The following is a 21,110-nucleotide window of genomic DNA, read 5'->3' as shown; positions in this document are numbered from 1 at the left end:
TTGATATTGCAGCATGCAATTGATTTTCTGCACGGCAACACCAACCAATTCCTCTGCAATTTCTGGATTTACCCGCACTCACCATCGTGGGTATTTCTGTAATTTTGTCACAAATACTTGCATAATGACCATGAAGTCAATCCCTCTGATGAAAAGTGAAAGGTGCAACCGCAGCTTCAGTGTGGCGACCGTTAAAACGAGCAATAAGGAGAAAAAAGCAGAAACACAGAGAAGATTTGAGGCCTCTTTTTGTGCGGTGTTTTCCCACCCATCAGGGAAGACTTTTTGGGGGATTTTCACAGAACAGAACCAGATTTGTCACAGAAGTCTTTTTGTAGCGTCTGTGGTTGTCAAGCAACAATAAACCACAAGAGCCAGAGCTAAAACAGCACTTTTTGCCGTATCGTGGAAGTGAATCAAATGTATGGAGAAAAATCTGGTGGATTAACTATATCACATGACGCGGAATTCTGCCGAGTGAATCAACAACATAATAAAACTGTGACCGAAAAGCGAGAGTGATGCCAAGATAGATTCATCATTGATTTCCTCTTGAAGCGAAACCCTCGACGAGCGCGGGGGTGTTCTCAGTGGGATACTTAGTGGAACGGAAGTGATGTCGATGGGCAGAGAAAAAAAAGGATTGCCGAAGGTTAGGAGGACATCGAGTGAGTCGCCAGAATTGGCACAAATAAACCCACCGACAATTGGCCAAGTTTCAAGGCTTCATCTCGGCCCCAGAAGAAAATCCCATCTCACTCTGGTGGCTTCTGCAAAAATTGTGCCATTCTCTGTTGATGTAATTGCAACAAATTGGGAGGTATGTTGCAAAGTATTCGACGCAGAATGAAGCCATTCTTGGGCGACAATAAATTTGCAAGAAAAGAAGGTCAGTATCATAAAGAATTGTGGAGTAATTGAATCACTGCAGTTACAGATATTGCGAAATCTATCTTAGTGGAATCAGGACAGATTTTATTCAATGACATAGAAAAAAAAATGCTTTGAGATTTTTCATCAACACTAGAACTACCTAAAAATGTTTTCTGGTCACAGGTTTCTATGCGTTTCGCCGTTCAACACATAGAATTTTATCTAATCATTATATATTTTGTGTAATTGAATATGAAAAACATTTATCGACTTATAAAAAAGTTCAACATTCTCAGCAGTTCTAGTGTTAAATAATTCGTAATGCTTGATTGCATTTATTCTAAATATTTTTCTGGGTGTAGGATAATGAATGGTCGATGTCTGCTCGCGTGAATTCTTGAAGTACACACTTGCAAGTTTGAGAAAAAAGACAGCACAACTATTGAGACTTTAGAAAATGGTTCATTAAACTTGTCTGAAACACTTCGTGACGGCACAAGGTCAGCTCTCATGGGGAAAAACGACTCTGTTGGCACAGAGAATATCTCTTTGACTTCCAGCGTGAAGTCCGGAGAGATCTCTTGGTATCGCACACAATAAATTGGGATAAATTGAACCATAATTTCGACATTTCTCAAAAGACACATTTTCGCCATCAAATGCGAGAGATGCTCAAAGTGAGTAAAATATGGCATGTCATTAATAATTGCTATAGAAGATGTCTAAATGTGTGATGTCAACATTCCTCTTTGCCGCTTCCTTCCCCTCATTGAATGCCATGTATTTTTCATCCTTTCCACGAAAAAAGTCCTTCCGCGCAATTTGTTGCACGCCGAAACTCGTGTTGGGCCATTAATATCCTATGGCCGAGTGGGTTTGTAATTAAAAATCCCATTAAAATGGACATGATTTTGGGATTACTTTTGCCACTGCAGTTGTATTAATTATGATTGATGTTTGGTAAATTAAACTAATTGAGCATCGTTAGATGTCCATATTGCATTCAGAATCCCCGTCATATTTTATGAATTCTCATTTTACATGGATTATACAGTTTATTGGGGGAGAGAGAGAGAGTGAATGAATAAGTAAAAATGTGTCATGAATGGCTTTAATATTGGAGGATTCTGTTCAAATGGATGTTGTCTCCCGGGCAAAACAACACGGAACTACATATATGTGTGTATTATGAAATTTCAATGTCACTGCCTGAAAATCGCGCGCTGTGCCCAACTCGGAGTTAAGACATCACATTATACTTCAATTAAATTCCATTCAAATAACAGCCGGACAAGTGTGTTTTTTTTTCGCCACATGATAAAATCAAATCATTGACGATATTTAATGGCATTTACTCCAAAAATCATTAATTCATGCTGTTACACAAGACTGCCGCTTTTTTCCGCACTGGTCGACAAATTTGTCCAATCAGTCACAGAGTGTTAATTCACTGTGATCTACACGAGACGTAATATCACCTGCGAGATCTTCTTGATGTCTTTTTGTTCGTCTCACTGAGAGATTAATGGAGTAAATTGATCAGTCTGCGCGCTCCAATTTGCCGTCTACTCACTCGTGACTTCGCTGGATGGCATTTGCCAGGGAAATATTGGCCATTAAAGTGAGTTGAATTGGAATTTAATTGTGTATGTTTGCCACCCTCGAGGGGGTGGTGAATGTGAGCAATAAAAGAAGGAACGACACGCAAATATTGAAGTTTCCCTTCATTCTCGACTAAGGAGCTGATAAATATTTTATCTTTCTCATTTGAGCACATTCAATGGCGGAGTAGAAGAAGTGAATAGAATATAAAAAAGAATTTACACGTTTATATTGAAGTTCCATCCTCTACTTCGTCAATTCATTCATTCACTATGACACAGAGTTGCTATTTGTCACGCAGATTATAGAATAGATCAATTTTCAGGACAATCGAGGCAGAGATTTCATGTGTGTGCGAGGATTAAAATTGTTGTGACAATTGTGATGATCTTCTTGGCAGATATTTAGAGCTTCATGCTCTTATTAGTCGTATTCAGAAAGTTCCTATTTTGTTCTAAGACACATTTTTCTGAATTTGCAATTGCATTCAAATCTTACATTTGAATATCAATCTTTCCAGTTCTTTCTAGAGATCCTCAAGTCATCGATATTGCCACCTTTTCTCACTCATCAATAATTGTACAAGACTTCTCTTCCTCGAATCACATCTTATGCCGGAGCTGAGCGATTTGCCATACAGCGGAGGATTCGACTTATAAATTGGAAATACATATTTCACGAGATTCATAGCTTTCTGACGTGATCCATATCCAGTGTTGCTGTATCACCCCAACTCAGTGGAATTATTATCGAAACATCTTTCGCCCTTATATCATCTGCAGTGGCAGCGGGTCCTCGGCAAAATGGTCTGATGGAGCCTCTCAAGTACGGTTTGAGGGAGAGATGTATTATGGGGGCACTAAATGGAGGCATTATGGTCCTGCCTCTATTGTTATATCGCCTAGTACTACTGAAAATTGTGGGGAGAGCCAATCATTTCTCCAATTCTTTGTGATTTGTGCGCCTAAGCCCATAAATTGTGGCGTGAGCATCGAGATAAATTATGTGTTTTCACGGATTAATGGATTATTAATCTACATTTTGTCGGGTAGTTTCTCATGTAGCGGAAAAATTCGTGGGTGGGTCTTGAATATTAAAAAAGGCTGTGTGTGTGGGGGATGAGCACTCCATCATTCCTCACGTGAAACTGTGGGATGTCTCGTGATATTTCAAACATGGTACATTCCGGAATGAATAGATGGGAAAATATGTTTTCCTTTCAATGGAACTGGAAAATACAATTGAAATGTGATTCACAAAAGTTTCACCCACTCTTTCGCTGTGACAATACTGGAAGTTTCCCCATTTCATTGGGAATATCAATGTTGCCAGAATGCTGCACAAGGTCTAGGAGATTTTCCACCCCCGCTCCCACACACGTTCGACGCAATTTTGTGGACAGAGGACGTGAATATGGTCAGAATATTCTTATACATCGAGCCCTACTCTGACACTCTCTTTCTCTCTCTTTCTCCTTCCATTACATTTTCACGAGATTCTGGAACTTTTATAGTGTCTCCTCCTTATTGTCTCTCTTGGCAACTTTGTGTAGGAATTTCTTATGCCTCCTCACGGAATCACATAAAAATGCACGATGGAACCTGAATTGCGAATTAGCTTTCCTTACAAAGGCGAAGGACTTTCTCGAGAGTGTGCAAAAAGTAGGTGTAGACTTTTCACAAGGCATATTTCCTAAGTAGCACCTTAACAGCGACGCTTCAATGCTGCGAGGATTGCTAAATGAAAAGTAATCAAATGCCGACGAACGTCTCCAACCATATCTGCTTCTGCAGCAGCTCACAGATATTGAGAGTGAATATTAGTTTTCCAACTTAGTATTACTTACTTATTAGGACACGCAAATTTTAACTAAAGAAAATTTTTGATAATAAAATATTTTTGAGAGATCAATAAAAGTGGGCGGGACTTCAGAAAGGGCAAGTTTTTAAATGGGCGGAGCAATAATCTCCCTTAAATTTACGTGCTCCATCTGTGCGGCTAGAGAAATTTCATGATTTGTTATTCATTCTCTGCTCTATAGAATTCCTCGGAAGCCTTTTAATGCGCATAAGTGGACAGATTACACTGCGGAATCCTAGTTGAATCGTGTACGCTCTAACTATTACCGAAGGCAGACAATTGAAGCACCCACTAGAGTTCCACCAACGCAATGTGATTCCCAAAATTTCTGGAATTAATTTGAAAATCCAACGATTCAAGCATCCTCTTGAGGTGCTGTGAGTCATGCAGCCTAGCGTAAATTTTCCCAATCCACATCTTCATGGCGTTTTCCATCTCTATCGCGTGAATGTGTGAGAGACAAGTGATACATATATCAATCCCAATTTATATTGTTGCGAATTATTTATCTCTCGCCTTTGCCTTGCCAGGAGAAAGAGAGGATATGCCGTAACCATAGTTGACTTGCCATGGACATGCGCCGTGCCACTCTCTGAAGCTCTGGTGGCCTGATGAGCTTTTCACATGAAAGCCCAACACTCAGTTGGCACTCTCAGTTCGTCCTGGAGAGCTACACTTGTCCAGACATTGGAAACTCGTGTGTTGACTGGCATTTCAGTTTTTGGTGCTAAGGAGTGACGTTGAGTGAGAGTGTGAGATTTGGTTCGCCACCAAAGTCTGCAAACCTTTGCCTCGACCGCCGATATATTTGGAGTTGAGGCCACAGTCGGAGTGAAATATGACAAGTTAGTTGGTGGCGTGTATTTGCATCGAGACTGCACACAACTCCACTTTGTCTGTCTGACCGTCTGGTTTATGGCTTTCACCCACCCATTTCCTCGGACCATTTTTTGGGACAGAAGACAGAGCCTGAAAAGACACTTGTGGCAGAAAGGGGGTGTTCACGGGGCAAAAGCACAAATCAAATAGCATTGTGAAAGCTTGTACAGTCATTTTCGCAGTTGTCGACACAATAAAAAGACCACCCCTCCAGAGAGCATTCACAACTCTACGGAGGGCGAGTGAAGTGTGAAGGATTTTTCTGTGTGAAGGCGAAACGCCAAAGCTCAACAACACCCCAACAGTGTGACAACACATTAGAGCCCAGCATTTCATTGATTTTGTGTATTTTTCCCATGTTCACCGCATCACTTATTGGCCTCCTTTCGCGCTGGTGCACCGAGTGACGGAGCTTCTGAGGTGAAGAGCCAGCAAAAGAGCAAAGGTGGCTCAATTGACACTGTAGGGCGAAATTCTAATACATCCCACAAATATCCATCGATGCTGTGCGAGATCCATTTCGAGGCAGGGACACAAGCAGAGCAGTTCATGCAGATCCTCATCTAACAGGTGAGCTCTTGACTTTCCCCAACCATGTGCTCAAATTGCAATCCACTGAGAGTCAGTCAGAGAGAGTAGTTTACCAGCATCCGGTTGCATCCCATTCGACATTCAAATTGGCTGAATTTCATCATTTGGCCTGGGGATTGCACACGATAATTGCAAAAGTTCCACGAGAGCGGCTTGCAATTTGAGCGTAACAGGAAAGCTCTTATCAATATTGATGGCAATTTCTACGCCAGAAAAGCTCTAATCATAAACACAGACCGTTAATTAAGTAATAGTTTCACTCTGGCAAAAATTAACAGTGAAATTCTCCTAATTTCCCTTATGCTTGCGGGTTCGTCAAAGTTCATAAATTTCCTTGTGCGGCGGAATATTGTTTTACAACCCCTTTCATTACCGAAGTATAGCTTGAGTTATAATGAACTTACCGCTGTGAAGTCCCTCGCTTAGAATATATTGTTGAGCAAACCCTACGGAGTAGTTTCGCAATTTCTTTAGAAAATGTGTAATATTACCTATTAAGAAATTGGCGTGTCAAAGTTATGCTTTATGCATTGTTTAATCTTTGACAGGATATGAAATACTCCTTACACATCATATAACATGAAAAATGATAAAATTTCTTTACTTGATAATGGTAAAGTCTATTTGTCTCGCATCGTTGAAAGCATAATTTTAGCAAACTAACGTCAAATAGACGTCTGCAGAGAAACTGCGAGACCGAAGTGTTATTAGGGATGCTTTGAGTACTTCTCTCGAGATTTCGCTATATATCATCATCAGCATCTCCACCCCTTGGGCGCAGAATATGTGCATGAAGATGATACAAAAGCCAACCATTAGCATTAAACATTGTTCTTGTGTATTTATTCTAAACAAAATGACTGGAGGAAGAAGTTGTGCCTTTGTTGCGTCGGTTTTTGTCTCTGGGAAAAATGATGAGTTGCTCGCAAGGGTTGGGTCAAATAGGTCTGCACAACAGAGAAAATCTCTTTAACGTGCATGACTTTAACTATTTCCACATCGCGAGCAGTGAATGAGAAGAGCTTTGTCGTGTTCTCTCATATTTTACCCGGTCGTCGAGGACTGTGGAAAAAGAGGAGGAAAGTCTGTCCTAGCTAATTATGCCAACTTTTTTGCACCGCACATCGCAAAAAAGCTCCCTCTCCATGAGAGTCTCTTATCACGTTCCATCGTACAAAAGTCGAACACGTTTGAGGAGAGACTTTGGTAATATTTCTTCGTATATCTCGTGCTCTTGAGTGTCTTGTCTCACACCCACAGCCGCCCACACCTCCGCCAGAGAGCTTTTAAATGCACTCACAGCACTAAAAGTTAAACAAGAGAGCAATAAATTACAAATATGCTTCGGTGAAGCATATTCACATGGACTTGTGACAGGCCAATAGCATTGGATGTGATCTCAGCGTCGAGATCGTGAGCTTTTGGCGACGCACGAGATGCATTACCAAGTTCACAAGCGCACTGATTTATTGCTACATCGAATTTATGACCCCGATTATGACTCAATTAAGTCGTGAATTGTCAATTGTACCTATCATTAATAGATGTTTCGTACCCGCGATGTTTCTATCCGCGTGACATCAATTAAAATGAGATCACATTTGTTATGTGGAGCACGATTGGTGTTGAACGGAAGTTGAACATTGTATTGTAACAGATTTCTTTCCGCATGTTGAAATCCCAGGCAAATAGCGAGGATGACATTGAGCAAGGAAAAATTGACAATGCCGAGAGAAAAAATTGGGAATATGTAAGCGAACTTATTGAAAAAGTATTCAATAGGAATTACTTGTGCGCGCTTAATCTGATATTTATCTCAGAGTTGATTAAAGCTCAAGGAAATGGAAAAATCGCGGTCTCACTGCCAAAGATAGGTACGGTACAATCACGTACGGAGTTTGGAGTAACTCTCATGCTATCAGACTAAAGATCAACTATATGCCACTAATTGAGAACACATGCTAACGCCGACGAAGGTGTAAGTCAATTAAATCTGAATTTGTGGAAAGTCTAAACAACACTGTGTATACAATAAATACAGGAGTACAGCGTACATTAATCCCGATGAATAGTGCCGAACAATAATTATCCAGAAAGTGGGCTTTGTCACGTCATATTATTGGGTCTCATGAGCCACATCCTTACCCAGGGAGTGTTTGCACAGCCGCCACCCCTTCCACGTGTGTGTGTGTGGGATGATTTGAGTTGGGGAATCTGACAACCGATGAGCGACACACATCATCCATTATTCCTCCCCAGCCGCAGCCCGAGGACAGGCTGAGGAGGTGCACGAGAACAAGACAAAGCGCTCCGGGGAGGCTCTGGGTGGCCAGGTGCTCCAAATATGAGCGACGATGTGGAGGTTGTCGCACAGTTCGGAGCGCGTAAAAGCGCTCAAAAGGTGTGCTTGGGACACACCATGAAAGCGCTAGAAAAGCACACACATGACTATGAGAGCTTCACACAATTTGTCTTGGAGCTCTCATAACTTTTCACAAGAAGCGTCGCTCTTCTACATTTTATATCCATCCCTCGTATAACATCGCTTTCGTCCTCACGCAAAGTGAGTGCTTTCAGTACTCAATGCGGTGAAGTGAAGTGTGCGCTGAAAAATGAGAAAGATCGGAAATATTTCGCCAGAAAGCATGAAACATTTCACTTGCATGCTCGAGAGGGCGGAGCGTAGAAATGAACTAGAAAGAAAAGATTGTTTACTCTAAAGAAAACACACGAAATGACTCTGCAGACCTACGTCTAAAACGAAGGATTTAGAAATTCAGTGCTTTTCCTCTGGATGAGGTAAATTCCACGTGGAATGTTTGAAAGATTCAACCCTCTCGAAGCCACGTACGCTAATGCTCATGGTGAGGGACAGAGGACTCCCAGCACATCTTAAAAGGCAGTGAAATGGGTTTGGCGGAGCGTGAGAGACACCCTTAATCACTAGGGGTCGAGACCGATGGGCCCCAGATTATGTTATTAATATTAACCCAAAATACTGTAAAATATTTTATTAGAGATCTCACTTATTGTGACAAGAGCTCTTGAGCCTCACAGTCACTCTCTGGAGCTTTTGTCGGCCTAACAATCCACCCGTGAGTGTGAAAGAGCAATCATGGGGCGGATTGAGGGGAAGTTTTCGTCTCTTATGTGCAAACACACGGCGATAGTGAAGATGTGGGAGTGTGAAATGTAAAGGAAAAGGATCAGATTTCGCCAGGTTTCAGCCCTGAGTGAGTGTTGATGATGATAATAAATGGGTCATTTCTTTTCACCTTCTCATATTATGTACACATAGTGAGCTTTACGGATCCGCTTCAAAGTAGAGGTATTAAACTGCATTACACATATTAAATTTCTCCGAATGAGTGATGAATGTGGGAGAAAAATGCGAGAGAGCTTTCTGTGTTCCACCTGCACGGAAGTTGGGTGCCAATTCAATTTTCCGATCGGTCGTTTGATTGTCATTTCTCTGCACTTACTGTTTGTCAAACGCTGCAGATACGTGCTCGCATGACACGGGACGTAATGTAGCCCAGAGTTATGGGAATCGGATATGGCAGGAGGAAGAGATAGGGTGCGAGAGCGAAGGAGGGCAAAAAACCTCAATGCTATTCACACATGAATGGGTCTATTCCGTGATGAGATTGATTGAAAATTGTGGCCACGACGGATGCTTTTTATTCGTACTTTTTTGTCCATCTCTCACCTTCTCGCTCTGTGTCAAAGCACAGTTAAGTCCTGAAGAGCCCAAAGTTTTTGTCCATCATCCGGTAGTTTTGCTCAATAAGGAAATTTGAGCGCAATATTTGGGAATTTTTGCCAGCGAATAGCAGCCTGAACAGGAAAAACTCTCCATTATAATTGACGTGGCGTGATTATTTTTAGTATAATAGAGTGGAAGAGGACCAAGAAAATTAGATTCGGTACCTTCCTTCCTTCCTTCCGTCAAAACCCATCCTTTGGTCCGATATTTAACGCAATATAATGTGCGAGAGTGGGTGAATGCGTAATTTCCCAGTGCGAAGAATAGAAGTGCGGTGTGAATGGGAGGAAAACAATTTTCCTATTATTTTTTGGCCTCATTTTTCATTTTCATTTTCCAATGATCTTCTCTTCGCCCGCCAGACAGACATGCCAAGTGTGACAGCCCAACTTTTTGCCGCATTTCGTTGAGATTGTGCCAAAGAAATTGTGCGTAGTACATTTCAATCGAGAGAAATCACAAACATTTACTGCACAACGCACATGTGTTTGGACTCCATTCGCCTCATTCCTCAGCCGCAATATCTTACCGATTTATGGACCATGTTTGGCGCAATCGAGGAAGTGCTTCGAGAGTAAAACCGCAAAGTGAAATATATGTGAAATATATGTGCAAGTTCAAGAGTATTTCCGGCACTAGATAGTGGGCGATATGATTTAATTAATTCGCTTGACTTTCTAGAACGGAAAAGGGAAATTTGATTCACCCAGGAAGTGGCACTTAGAAATGCCCCAGAGACGACTTTTAAGGGCATCACAAAAGCTTCCGATCAGACTGGCAATTTTGCACGGGAATACGGAAGAAATGTGAAATGTTTTCACGGATTTTTGTTCACGCCATTTTCGCAAAAATCATCGCGCCAATTACACGCATGCAAAACACATGTACAGTCAATTTTGTGAGAAATCAATTGAGAGTGTTTTATGGGAAATACTACAAATTTCATTCACTGTAAATTTAGATTCAACAAAAATTTGCAAGGTTTCAACTCCCTCTGAGCTTTGTCTTACAGTTCTCTAACTGTTGGATTCCTCGAAAAACCTTGTCCCATTTCATTACACATTCTTCTCAATTCATGCCACGTGAACTGACGTGGAATATGAATTTTCGTTGCACACATGGAAGTCACTTGACTGTTGAGTGTTCTACGAGATGTTATTTGTCTGAATGTGAATTGCATAGTATACGGAAATGATATTGAAATTGGATGAAATGTTAGGAAAAAAACACTATCTCTATTATAGGCAGAACGCAATTTCACTGGAAGTAATTTCAATCCAGCTACATAATGAAGTAAATATTTGTGTAGGTGTCCATAGATTAAGCTATAATATGATTTTCTCCGAATTTACTCGCAAATTAACTTACCAGGAATTGTACTTGTGTATTGATGCAGTTCTGCAAACGTTAATGCCTGGGTAATGAGCACCAATTTAATAATATCATGACAATTCGTGCTCATTAAGCCGTCCCTCGTGCATTGTGCCGTGGAGTATGCGGTGGCGGAGGATGTCCTGGAAATGATGTTGTCACAAACTGGTGCAACATGAGAGGATGATAAAGCTCTGGCCCAGGCTGCAATGCAATCAATGTTCAACCACGGTTGCATGGAAACACGCTTCACAGAGATAAATAAATAATTTCTGTATGAAAGTTTGTGGTCGGAACAGAGAAACAGATGCTGTGTTAAATGAGAAGAATGGAAGCTACAATTTCTTGCCATTTGCACATTTACCATTCTGCCGCATATGATTAATGAAGATTTCATAAAATGTCCCATTCTCCTTCTATTTCATTAATTTCGACAATGAAAAGCTTTTTCGCTGACGCTTTACTTTGTCTCATTTTCCTCTATACCTTTCATAGAGAGACGAGGAGAGAGCTTTTTCATCCCACAATCACAAGCTGTGATTTCTATACCTGATGAGCAAATGTTAACTCCCCAGGCGTGACGTCAATTCCGCCCACAGATTTTTTAAAGTCTCCCTCACCATTTACAGGATGTCTTCGGCAAACAGAAATGGTCTCGCAATAACGCAATATCGCAAAATATGTCACTCAGCCGGAGAAATAAAAAGAACATTGATAAGTACACGCGGGGCTTTGCTTTGTGGGTTGAGATGAGAATTCTGGAGGTAGCTTGAGTTCGTGGTGGTCTTGAAAGTGCAACTGAAGAAATTTGTTAGGATTTTCACAAACATTTAATGCAAACAAGAGCTACAGTACACTATTTTTGATCCAATTCATTTTTTCTGCCAGTTCAACTTATCTTTTTTGAGGTGTTTTACTAGATTTTCACTAACTGGATAAATCTCTAACTTTTAATTATAACACAATCAAAATGAACGATTTGTATTTAAAACATTTCTCTTCATTCCTTCCAGTTGAGTCTTGTTGTGCAGAATCCGCGGCAAATGGGGAGTCTACCGAATTTGAATGATCTATATCGCGAGCGGGAGGAGAAGAAGACGCGCGAGAAGGAGCGAGAATTGGCCAGGGAATTGGCGAGAGAGCGTGATTTCTCCAGAGACCGAGATCGGGATCGTCTTCCCGTGTTCACACACCAGGTGAGTTGTGCGGGATCATGTAACATTTAAGGCGATTCCCCGGGAAAAGGGAAGCAGACACTGATTTACGACCAAGGCCAGTTTGCATGGAACATTCATAAATCGAAGAGCTACAGTGGGGACGCCGGGTATTTGCAATTCACTCTCTGCGCCACAATATATGCTGATGTGTGCGATGGGATGGGAACAGGGTGGCAGAGAGATAGTGCTTTCAGGAGAATCTGCCCCATATTTCTCCCCATTCCACGCGTGCCGTTTAATTCCTTCATCCTTGATTAAATGAAAAATCCCCTTTTGTATAGGCGCCACTTCCGAAGCAGCCCCATAGACATTCATTAACCAGCAGACGAGTCCTGCGAACACGGAGCTCAGGTGCAACTTATCACATTTGGGATGATCCCATGATTGAGGTGAGTCTTATCTCTTGCTCAACCTTGACACTTTCAGTCTCTTCTGAGGATGTGAGTGTGTGGGATTCAGGAAAATGCACCGTCATCTCTAATCCCCGCCCTTTTCTCGCTCTAAGCTGATTTTTCTCGGCATAAATCTCACGCAAATTTCCCAGAATTCACCCCCATTCAGTATCGTCACGGAGTTTATCAAGTTTCTCGGGAAGCGCGGGAAAGAAATCTCATCTGGTTTTCTGGCCGTAATTACAAACTTCCTCAATTTTTTCCTTCGCCCCACTTGGAGAACGAATAATTCTGTTCTTTTTTCGCTTTATTGACACTTTCCAGAATTGATCTTCTCTCTTGATGACAGAAACTTTTATTACATTCGCTCATCTCGTGATGTGTGTATGATAAAATTTTAATCAGTTAACTAAAGCTTGACGTATTAATTAAAATGATTTAACAGCAGCAATGGAAAAGCTTTGGGAAATCATAGAAAATCAGAGAGTGAGAATGAAAGCAGCGTTTTCAATTTTTAATTAGTCTGGGATTTTATGTTTCAGGATTTATTAAATGTAGGTCATAAAGTTCGTAGCAAAGGGCTGTTCATTGCAACATGAAAGAATCTGATTTGTTATTTTGAATTTATTTTGCTATTTAGTCTTAAAGCTGACCATGAAGAACTTCATACTTAGGTTTTGTTTCCACACAAGTTGGGATCAAAGTTTGAGGACTTTGCAGGCAAAAAGCCCTGCCCCTGAGGTTCAGAACTGTAAGTTAGAGGACTTTTCCTGTGCTTTTCATGGTCCTTTCATTTGAGAGTGTATCCCAAAATCCATATCATCTGTCTTTATGACCTTTTCAGACATTCCTGCGCGTGCACGTGTCTGTGCTTTTTCTTTACAAAAGGATCAAGAATTGAAATAATTACAGTGTCTCATGGTCTTATTTGAGGGTGGAGATTAAACAAGACCATTTTCATTATATCTCCCTTTGATATGGTGGAATTTTCCCCTCCGGAGTGCCGCCCAACTTGTCGTGCTTTTTCTCCAATCCACACACCCGCCCCATTGAGATGTTTGCTATGTACAATAAGCAAATTGGTGTCCTCACATAGGAATCATCAGTCTCAAGGCTTCACTTAATCCCACATCACATAAACTTGTGTCTTGTGTTCAGCATTATTTACTCTGCCACAAGAATTGTTTGTTCACCGCCGAAAGACTTTAGAAGAGGCTTTACCATCACTTTTGGATCACTTTCGTCTCGTTAAACTTGTGTGCGTCCAAACACAGAAATAGATACATAAGAAAAGAAATCACGCTTCGCTCACGGATCGAAAGGGTGAAAGAGAGTGAGCATAATTCAATGTGAAACGTGACTAATATTTCCTCGCAGTCGCACGAAACTTTCGTCATCTTTCTTCGCTTTTCCCTGGCACTGGAGTGCTGAGAAGATGAGTGAAAGAAAACAAATCAATGGTAATAACCATTTTATTTAATTTCCCCATTTTGTCACCAGTTCAACCACACAAGAAACGATGCCAGCAATTTCCTCACACCGTCGGCCTATTTTCAAGCTCAGAGGACTGAGAAGATCCTCGGCAATCCATACTCACAGATGAAAGGGAATAAGGATGAATTTTCCAGACAGTAAAATTTGAATATGTTGCACGTCCTCGATTTCTTTCACGACCACTCACCAGTGGCGTAGTGAAGATTAGGCGGAGGCAAATTTATAAATAATTTCACTTTTCATTTGCTTTTCCGAGAAGTCACTGTATTTCAATATTTTTTCATAATAAAAGAATTTATCCAGACAGAACTTAGTCTAAAAGTTCTTGAATTCACCCGGAAAATTGGAAAAAATGCTTATTTTTCAAATTACTTATCTTAGAGAAAAATCTGCTCCGGCACTGTGCGTATCATTGATGGAGGAAAATGTGTGGTTCAAGGAGAATTCTCAATGATATACTTTTATCCGCTGGAGTACAATAAAATTAAAATTCCTCCCCTCTGCAATTGGATTGCGAATTCCTTCACCACAGGCTCTCGTTATACACATCTTTGGACCTAATCATTTATCCATAATTCAAATCCACCCCCAAAAGTCTCTCGTCCATGAGAATTCTTCGGGCATTGCTCTCTGAGTTGTCTCATTTGTTAAATCTCTGGGCGCACAATTGAAAGCGATGTGATGAATTTCACATAGAGAATTGTTGAATTTTTAACAAACGCGCTTCGGTCAAAGGAATCAAATTGAATTTTTCCCGTGAATTCGTGGAATGCTCTACTCTCAGAATTCCTATGACGTGCTTTTTGTGCAAAATTTGGACAAAGTGCAGATGGACACGGAGTGTTTGCATAGTGTAGTTTTTCTATATCGTGCTATGTCCTCACTTAAATTGGAGATGGTTGCCAAGCGAGGACGTAGAATGTGATATGAATGGCTCATAGAAAAGGCATTCTCAACTTTATTATTTGATCCCTCTTTTCACTCTATTGGCCATTGGGTGATTGAATGAGCATTCTCCACGGGATTAGTTTCAGTCCCCAGCAAATAGTGGAGAATATATATTTGGTTGTTGTTTCCCGAGAGAAATCTTCATGCGATTTATTTGTTTATCTCATACGTTTTTCCACCCTCGTTTTTGTTGTGTATATGAAATTCTGCTATTATTCACAAGATTTCGATCCCATCGCGTTCAGCCTTCTGGCAATTGACAACACACAGAATCTTGGTCTCCGCCAGGGTGAATGACTGGAATATTATATTTCAAAGGCACACAACAGTCGTGAGATGATGTGCGAGGGTCTGATGTGAATAATTTCCCATTCTAGCATATGACCGCCTATTCGCCCATCTCGTCCCGCAGCCACCGCGTGGGGCCGCAGAGCCAACCGCCGCTGAGTGGCCTCGCGGGCCCCGTGAACACGCGGGCGCGTCGTGACTCCGTCAACAGCTCAATCGGCGCCAACTCCGTGCGACGCCTCCTGACCGTGAATCGTGGGTGTCGCCATAAGATCCCAGTTCACGTTCGTGCCAAAGTAATAAAGAATTTTATATTGCTAGTTATCGCTCACGGATTAACCACAGCCGCCTTAGTGCCTCTCATCGGATTACAGGTGAGTGTCATCGTCCAAATCCCGACGCAAAGTCCCGTGATAAATTTTTAAGTCCCCCAAATTGGCCCGGAAACTTTATCCTCGTGAGTCAGAGTTGTGGAACAGAAATTGCATGAGATTCACTCATTAGAGGCGTAGTGAAAAGACATTAAAATCCTACCGCAAAATTCGATTTTTATTGAATTCCAATGATTTTAAAACAAAATTTCTCTACTATCTTCCCTTATTTCTATGATGATTCAGCAAAAGAGTCGATAGTCGAAGCTTTATTTTCACATCAATGATGCTTCACTTTTCACAGAGCTTTAATTTATATTTTGCGGTGTGTCTACAAGAGTCTGCTTCTAAAGAAAATTCACTCAAGTTTTACATGAACAGACAACAACAGATAATCTAATAGACATACACAATCGATAAGAATTTCAATTCAAAAGAGTATCAAGCGCGACACCACTGTCTTCGCATTGAGTTACTTAGTGATGCTTATCTGCTGTCTATTCAACTCTGTCTCTAGGGTGAGAAGTCCATTTATAACTGCCCCCTAATCCAGTTTTAAATGCCCACAATTTATGTGGATTTAATTGACTCACCCTTTTCCCAAACAGGGATCCAGCTCTGCATGGTTCGAACAGAACTCGTGGATCTATTTCGGGCCAGACATTGGCTCCATTCTGCTCAGCCTCAGCTTCTTCATCACGGCCGGCATGTGCTTGCTGGCCACGCGCCTCATCCGGAAGCTCGGCTACTACGTTGTGATCCTCGTGAGCTACACCGGGCTCTGCGTGTACCTCGCCACGCACTTCTTCCCGTCAATCTACGTGCTGCTTCCGGGCTATGTGGTGCTAGGCATCACGCTGGGACCCGCCTGGGTAGGGAAGCAGAGTCTGGTAGTGTCCATGGCCGGAAAGCTGAGTTGTGGTCAGCACGAATGCTATCCAGCGGATGCTTATGACTCAGATCACCGGAATCTCTGCAGTCGGGAAGAGAATGTGCGTCGTTTGGCGAGATGGTATCACGCTGCCCAGGATTTGGGCATTATCTTCGGAGCCCTGCTGGCCTCGACGATCCTGTCGTGTGTTTCCAGAAGCGAGACAGCCTGTCTGAGTACGAACATCACCAGTGCATTTGTGCCTCTGCGACAAACTATAGAAATGGCAGGAATCCCAACGATGAATGCCACTAGAGTGGCAAATATCAGTGAATCCTCTCCACTGAACGGCACAAGCACTGAGAAATCCCTGATCATCTCACCCGAAGGCTTCCTGGACGCCTTCTTCGACACGAATGAGCACGGAGAGAGGATTTGCGGGGCGGATTTGTGTCCCGTTTGGTTGAGACCTACTCAATTTGGCAATGCCTCGGAGATCTTGAGTGGCTCCTTTGAGCTCCACATCGGCACGAAGACCATCATCGGAGTATTCCTAGGCATGTCGCTCATCGCGCTGGCGCTCAGCTCGCTCTCCGGCCACATCGACAGTAATTTGCGCGTGGAGCCGATCCGTGGCATCTCCGACACGCTCCTGTTCGCCGGTCCGATGGCCTATTTCATTGGCACAGAGCAGGGATACATCCTCTCGGATTATATGAAGGTGAGAGGATTACTATTGAGGAAAGAGTGGTACACAAATTGCTGAGAAAATTATGCAAATACCATAATCTTGCTTTGAGGGCATTCACAATTGGAGCACAATAGCGGCATTTGAGAAGTCTTTGCCATATCCGTTGTGTGTTTTATGAAATTTTTACAAGATACCCTGAAGAATACAGAGGATATTCTTGGGATCATTTTATAATATTTGCATAATTGACCGGTGTTCTCGAGGAGGTTGGGCAATTTGATATTCCGACAGCATCCCACGTGCAGCTTATCACGATTTCCAATTCGGCCAGTACTGACCTACTTGCCGTCCCGTGCATAGAAAATCGTGCAGCAAGTAAACAGCGGAATAATTGTGGGGAATTAATTCCCTTATTCAGTTAGTGTCATCAATTTATACGGTATCGCTCGCCTGATTGAGACTGACGGGGTGGAAAGTGTCTCGGTGCCCAGCATCTCGGCACAGGAGACGCTGCGCGACAATGAGCTTTCTGGGTGTGTGGAAAAAGTTTTAATCAATGTCAAGATTTCGTGTAAAAGTAAACTGTCAGCGTGTTCGCTTGAGAAAATTGCTGGAGTTCAAGGGAAAGGGGCGCCCGATAGTGGGGTTGTTTGTCTCGCCTACACGAGAGAACTGGGAAGGTATACAAAAGAGTGTGTATATTCTTTAAGCTCATCTTCTCTGCAGTGGCGTAACAACAAATTGCACGTAACTTCTAATTCTTGTATATCATTCTGAGCATTTGCACTTCCTAAAAACCATGCGAATTACTCGATTGTACACTTTACCACAAACATTTGACTGAAAGGATCACAAAATCACAACTACGCCACTGCGGAACTCTCCTCTTTTCATATATTGCGGCGCGTTGTGGCGGTGAGGAACAATTTCAAATTCAATCTCTCCGCTGTTTTTTTTTCAATACGCCCCTAATAATATTAGCGTGTCATTTAAACTCCACAATGGCGAAGATAAATACGTGAAAATTTCACGTCTAAATGGCAATTTCTTTCCCAAAAGATGGTGTTTATGGAGTGAATAAGGGCGTTTGTGTGTGCCAAGGGTGGGAAAGTAAGCCAGTTTTGGGGTGTTTAGTGTGCAATTCAGAAAATCCCCAATGACTTTCTGTCTCTAATAAAAGATTGAGTAGATTCGCAAGAGTCTCACAGGCCAGAGAGGACAATGTATCGTGGGAATATTCCTTTTCACGCGCTCCTCAGGAATTGATTTCGGTGGTAAAAAGACCCTTCCCTGTTTGATCAGGAGTTTAGCACCATCAGGAAAGGTCAGAGAAGTCACGAAATTTCTCAAAATATCGGACCACGGAGGAATTTGAGCTGTGAATTTTGCATGGAAAACTTTAATTTCCTCTGGCGAAGAGTATTAAATTGAAGCATGATTAATGCTCTTCGTTTCTTGTCAGGAAGAAATCTCAGAGAAACCTTGAGCACAGGGTCATTTTTTGTGTCAGCTAAATACCCCCTTTCGCTTGTCCTTGGAGAGGCAAGAAAAAGGGTCGCCTAGGGAAAGTGAAAAGTGTTTTGAATTGATTTGATTTTAATGCTCAATCTTGCCATGTCTCGAGGCACACAATTTACGAATAAATTTCCTCTGTCTCCAGGCGTTCGTCTCGTGCTCCCTGGGACCCCACATGGTGGCCGGCGCCCTCGTTGGAATGGGCATAATGCAATCAATCGCTTCCTGCACCCTCAGCATGCTGTTGCGCCATACAAAGCGGATTGTTGTCATCGGTGAGTATCAGCAAATCCACGCTGTCCGGATGGAGTCTCTAATTGAATTTCTTCCGCTCCAGTGGCAGGATTTTTCTTCCACGCCTGCCTGTTGCTCGTGCTGTCGCAATGGAAACCGTCGAGTGATGATAGCGCCCTGTTCTATGTCATCACGGCCGCCTGGGGCGTGTGCAATGCCGTCTGGGAGACGCTCATCTTCGCCTTGGTCTCCATTACCCACACCAATCACGTGGCCGAGGTCACGTCGCCTCTCCAGGCGCTACGCTTCCTGGGCCTGGGCGTCACCTTCGCCGCCCACGGCTTCCTCTGCGAGAACCCCAAGATCCTCATCCTCTCCGTGCTCCTGGTCCTGTGCGTGCCGCCGTACGCGATGCTGGAGATGCGCCTGGAGGCGCAGAGAAAGTCGCAGGCGCCGCAATTGTGACGCTAACCCTCGGCCAGGAGCTCATCTGCGCCTTCGCTCCTGCAGTTGTCCGCCGCAAAGGCGCGCGAACCACGCCACAAGTCCACCTTTGCTCGACTCTGCATCCCTCCATCTCTAGTCCTTTACTACTACTATAACTCATTCAATACTCGATAAAGTGTGTCCCTTCTGGGCGAATGTTCTGTGTGAAAATATTGCAAGAGCCTGTGAAATTGCATTTTGAGGAAGTCGCTTTGGAGTTGATGATCACTTTTAGGTGCAATTGAGAGACACTCAGTTGAAATTAATCAAAAGAAACGATATTTTAAACAATTTCAAGATCCACATTTTTACATTCTTTTTGAAATTCATTGCGTTTTACTTAGATAGAAATATCTGGAATTTTCCAATTTCCTATGTTCATTATACCAGAGGTTAACGTACAAAATCAATTGATATTTCTTCCGGAATTCAAATAATTAATTTTTGATTGGTTTGTGTCTGAGATTTTTTCGAAATTTCCTTGATCTTGAGACAAAATATTTCTCTGAACATCTTGCTCTAATGCTTTCAAAGCAGAGCCCTAAAACTGAAATGGATTTTGAAGCATTTTCTCCTATTTGGCCTGAATAAGTGCACATGATCAAAAGACTTTCAAAATAGAATGTCAAATAGTAAGTCAATAATCCAGAAATATAATCAAAGATTAGCTTAACATATAGAACTTGTCTGCTGAACCCCAAAAATTGATTGATGTATTCAAGATATTATGAATCGTTTTATTGTGTAGGTGTGATATTGACGGTGCGAAATGTTAGCTGTTAAGAGATTATTAAGGAGATGAACTCAAGTGTGTGGACGTCACTGGTATCAAAAGTTCATAGTTAACAGCATATTTTGTATGGGCAAATACTGAAAATCTATTGGACTTTACCTCAGAGATGCGTTCCAATGTGAAAAATTCATGTGATCAACTTGGAGTCATGCAAAATTGTCGCCCTGTTTTTGAGCACGCTCAGTCCATTTGATAACGATGATAGTGTTGAATAAAATCGTTTAGGAGAAATCAAAAACTACAAGTATTATTTTACATATCAAAAGATTCATACAATTACTGTAATACTCAATTATGAGATAGTCGTGTAGGTGATAAGAAAGTCATTAATTGTGTGTAAATGAATGTAAGTTTATCTGAGTGGCTTCTGCGCTGGAGAAATGCTGGAATGATGCCACAAGTTGTTAACTGACAAGTCATATTGTGCGTAGATGCGAAATTCAGTTGAAGAAAATAAATATATGAGTAATTGTTAATACCGCAGTGATTTTTTTTGTCTTTGTAACGATTTCAGTTTTATTTCTGTAATAATTAAATTTTACAGCCATTGTTTCACTAATCATCATGTATTTAATATACCTAAAAGTTTAATTGAATTCGTTTGCATGTAGGTTTTCATCTCTTTTGCCTCTGTTCCACAGAAATCCTGCATTGTATTTCTCTCATTCATGAGATATTCCTGCAATTTTGAAACATTTTCGTTTTATTTGCCATGTGTTATTTGATTTTTGAAAATCGCAAAATCTGTCTTCTCTCGTACAGCAGCTGCTCAACTCACCAATGCAATTTCTGCTTCATCTTGCGGAGCGAGGAGTTCAACGAATAAATCCATGTGAGATTGCCATCAATTAAGAAAAGAAAAACTATA

At 41.8% G+C, this 21,110-nt stretch overlaps 1 protein-coding gene across 1 annotated transcript; it reads left to right on the top strand.

Moving 5' to 3' along the window:
* Positions 1-5,586: 5,586 nt before the first annotated feature.
* LOC132258369 (uncharacterized) lies at positions 5,587-20,732 on the top strand. Its single transcript, XM_059755676.1, has 7 exons — positions 5,587-5,784; positions 11,956-12,138; positions 12,441-12,548; positions 15,371-15,655; positions 16,261-17,244; positions 18,875-19,004; positions 19,067-20,732. Exons 2-7 carry the CDS (start codon positions 11,986-11,988, stop codon positions 19,426-19,428), a joined length of 2,022 nt encoding a protein of 673 aa, XP_059611659.1. The 5' UTR covers positions 5,587-5,784; positions 11,956-11,985; the 3' UTR covers positions 19,429-20,732.
* The last annotated feature ends 378 nt before the right edge of the window (positions 20,733-21,110 follow it).

Source organism: Phlebotomus argentipes, unplaced genomic scaffold (assembly GCF_947086385.1).
Source record: "Phlebotomus argentipes unplaced genomic scaffold, Phlebotomus argentipes genome assembly scaffold_4, whole genome shotgun sequence".
NCBI lineage: Eukaryota > Metazoa > Arthropoda > Insecta > Diptera > Psychodidae > Phlebotomus > Phlebotomus argentipes.
This window is presented reverse-complemented; position numbering and strand designations above follow the sequence as displayed.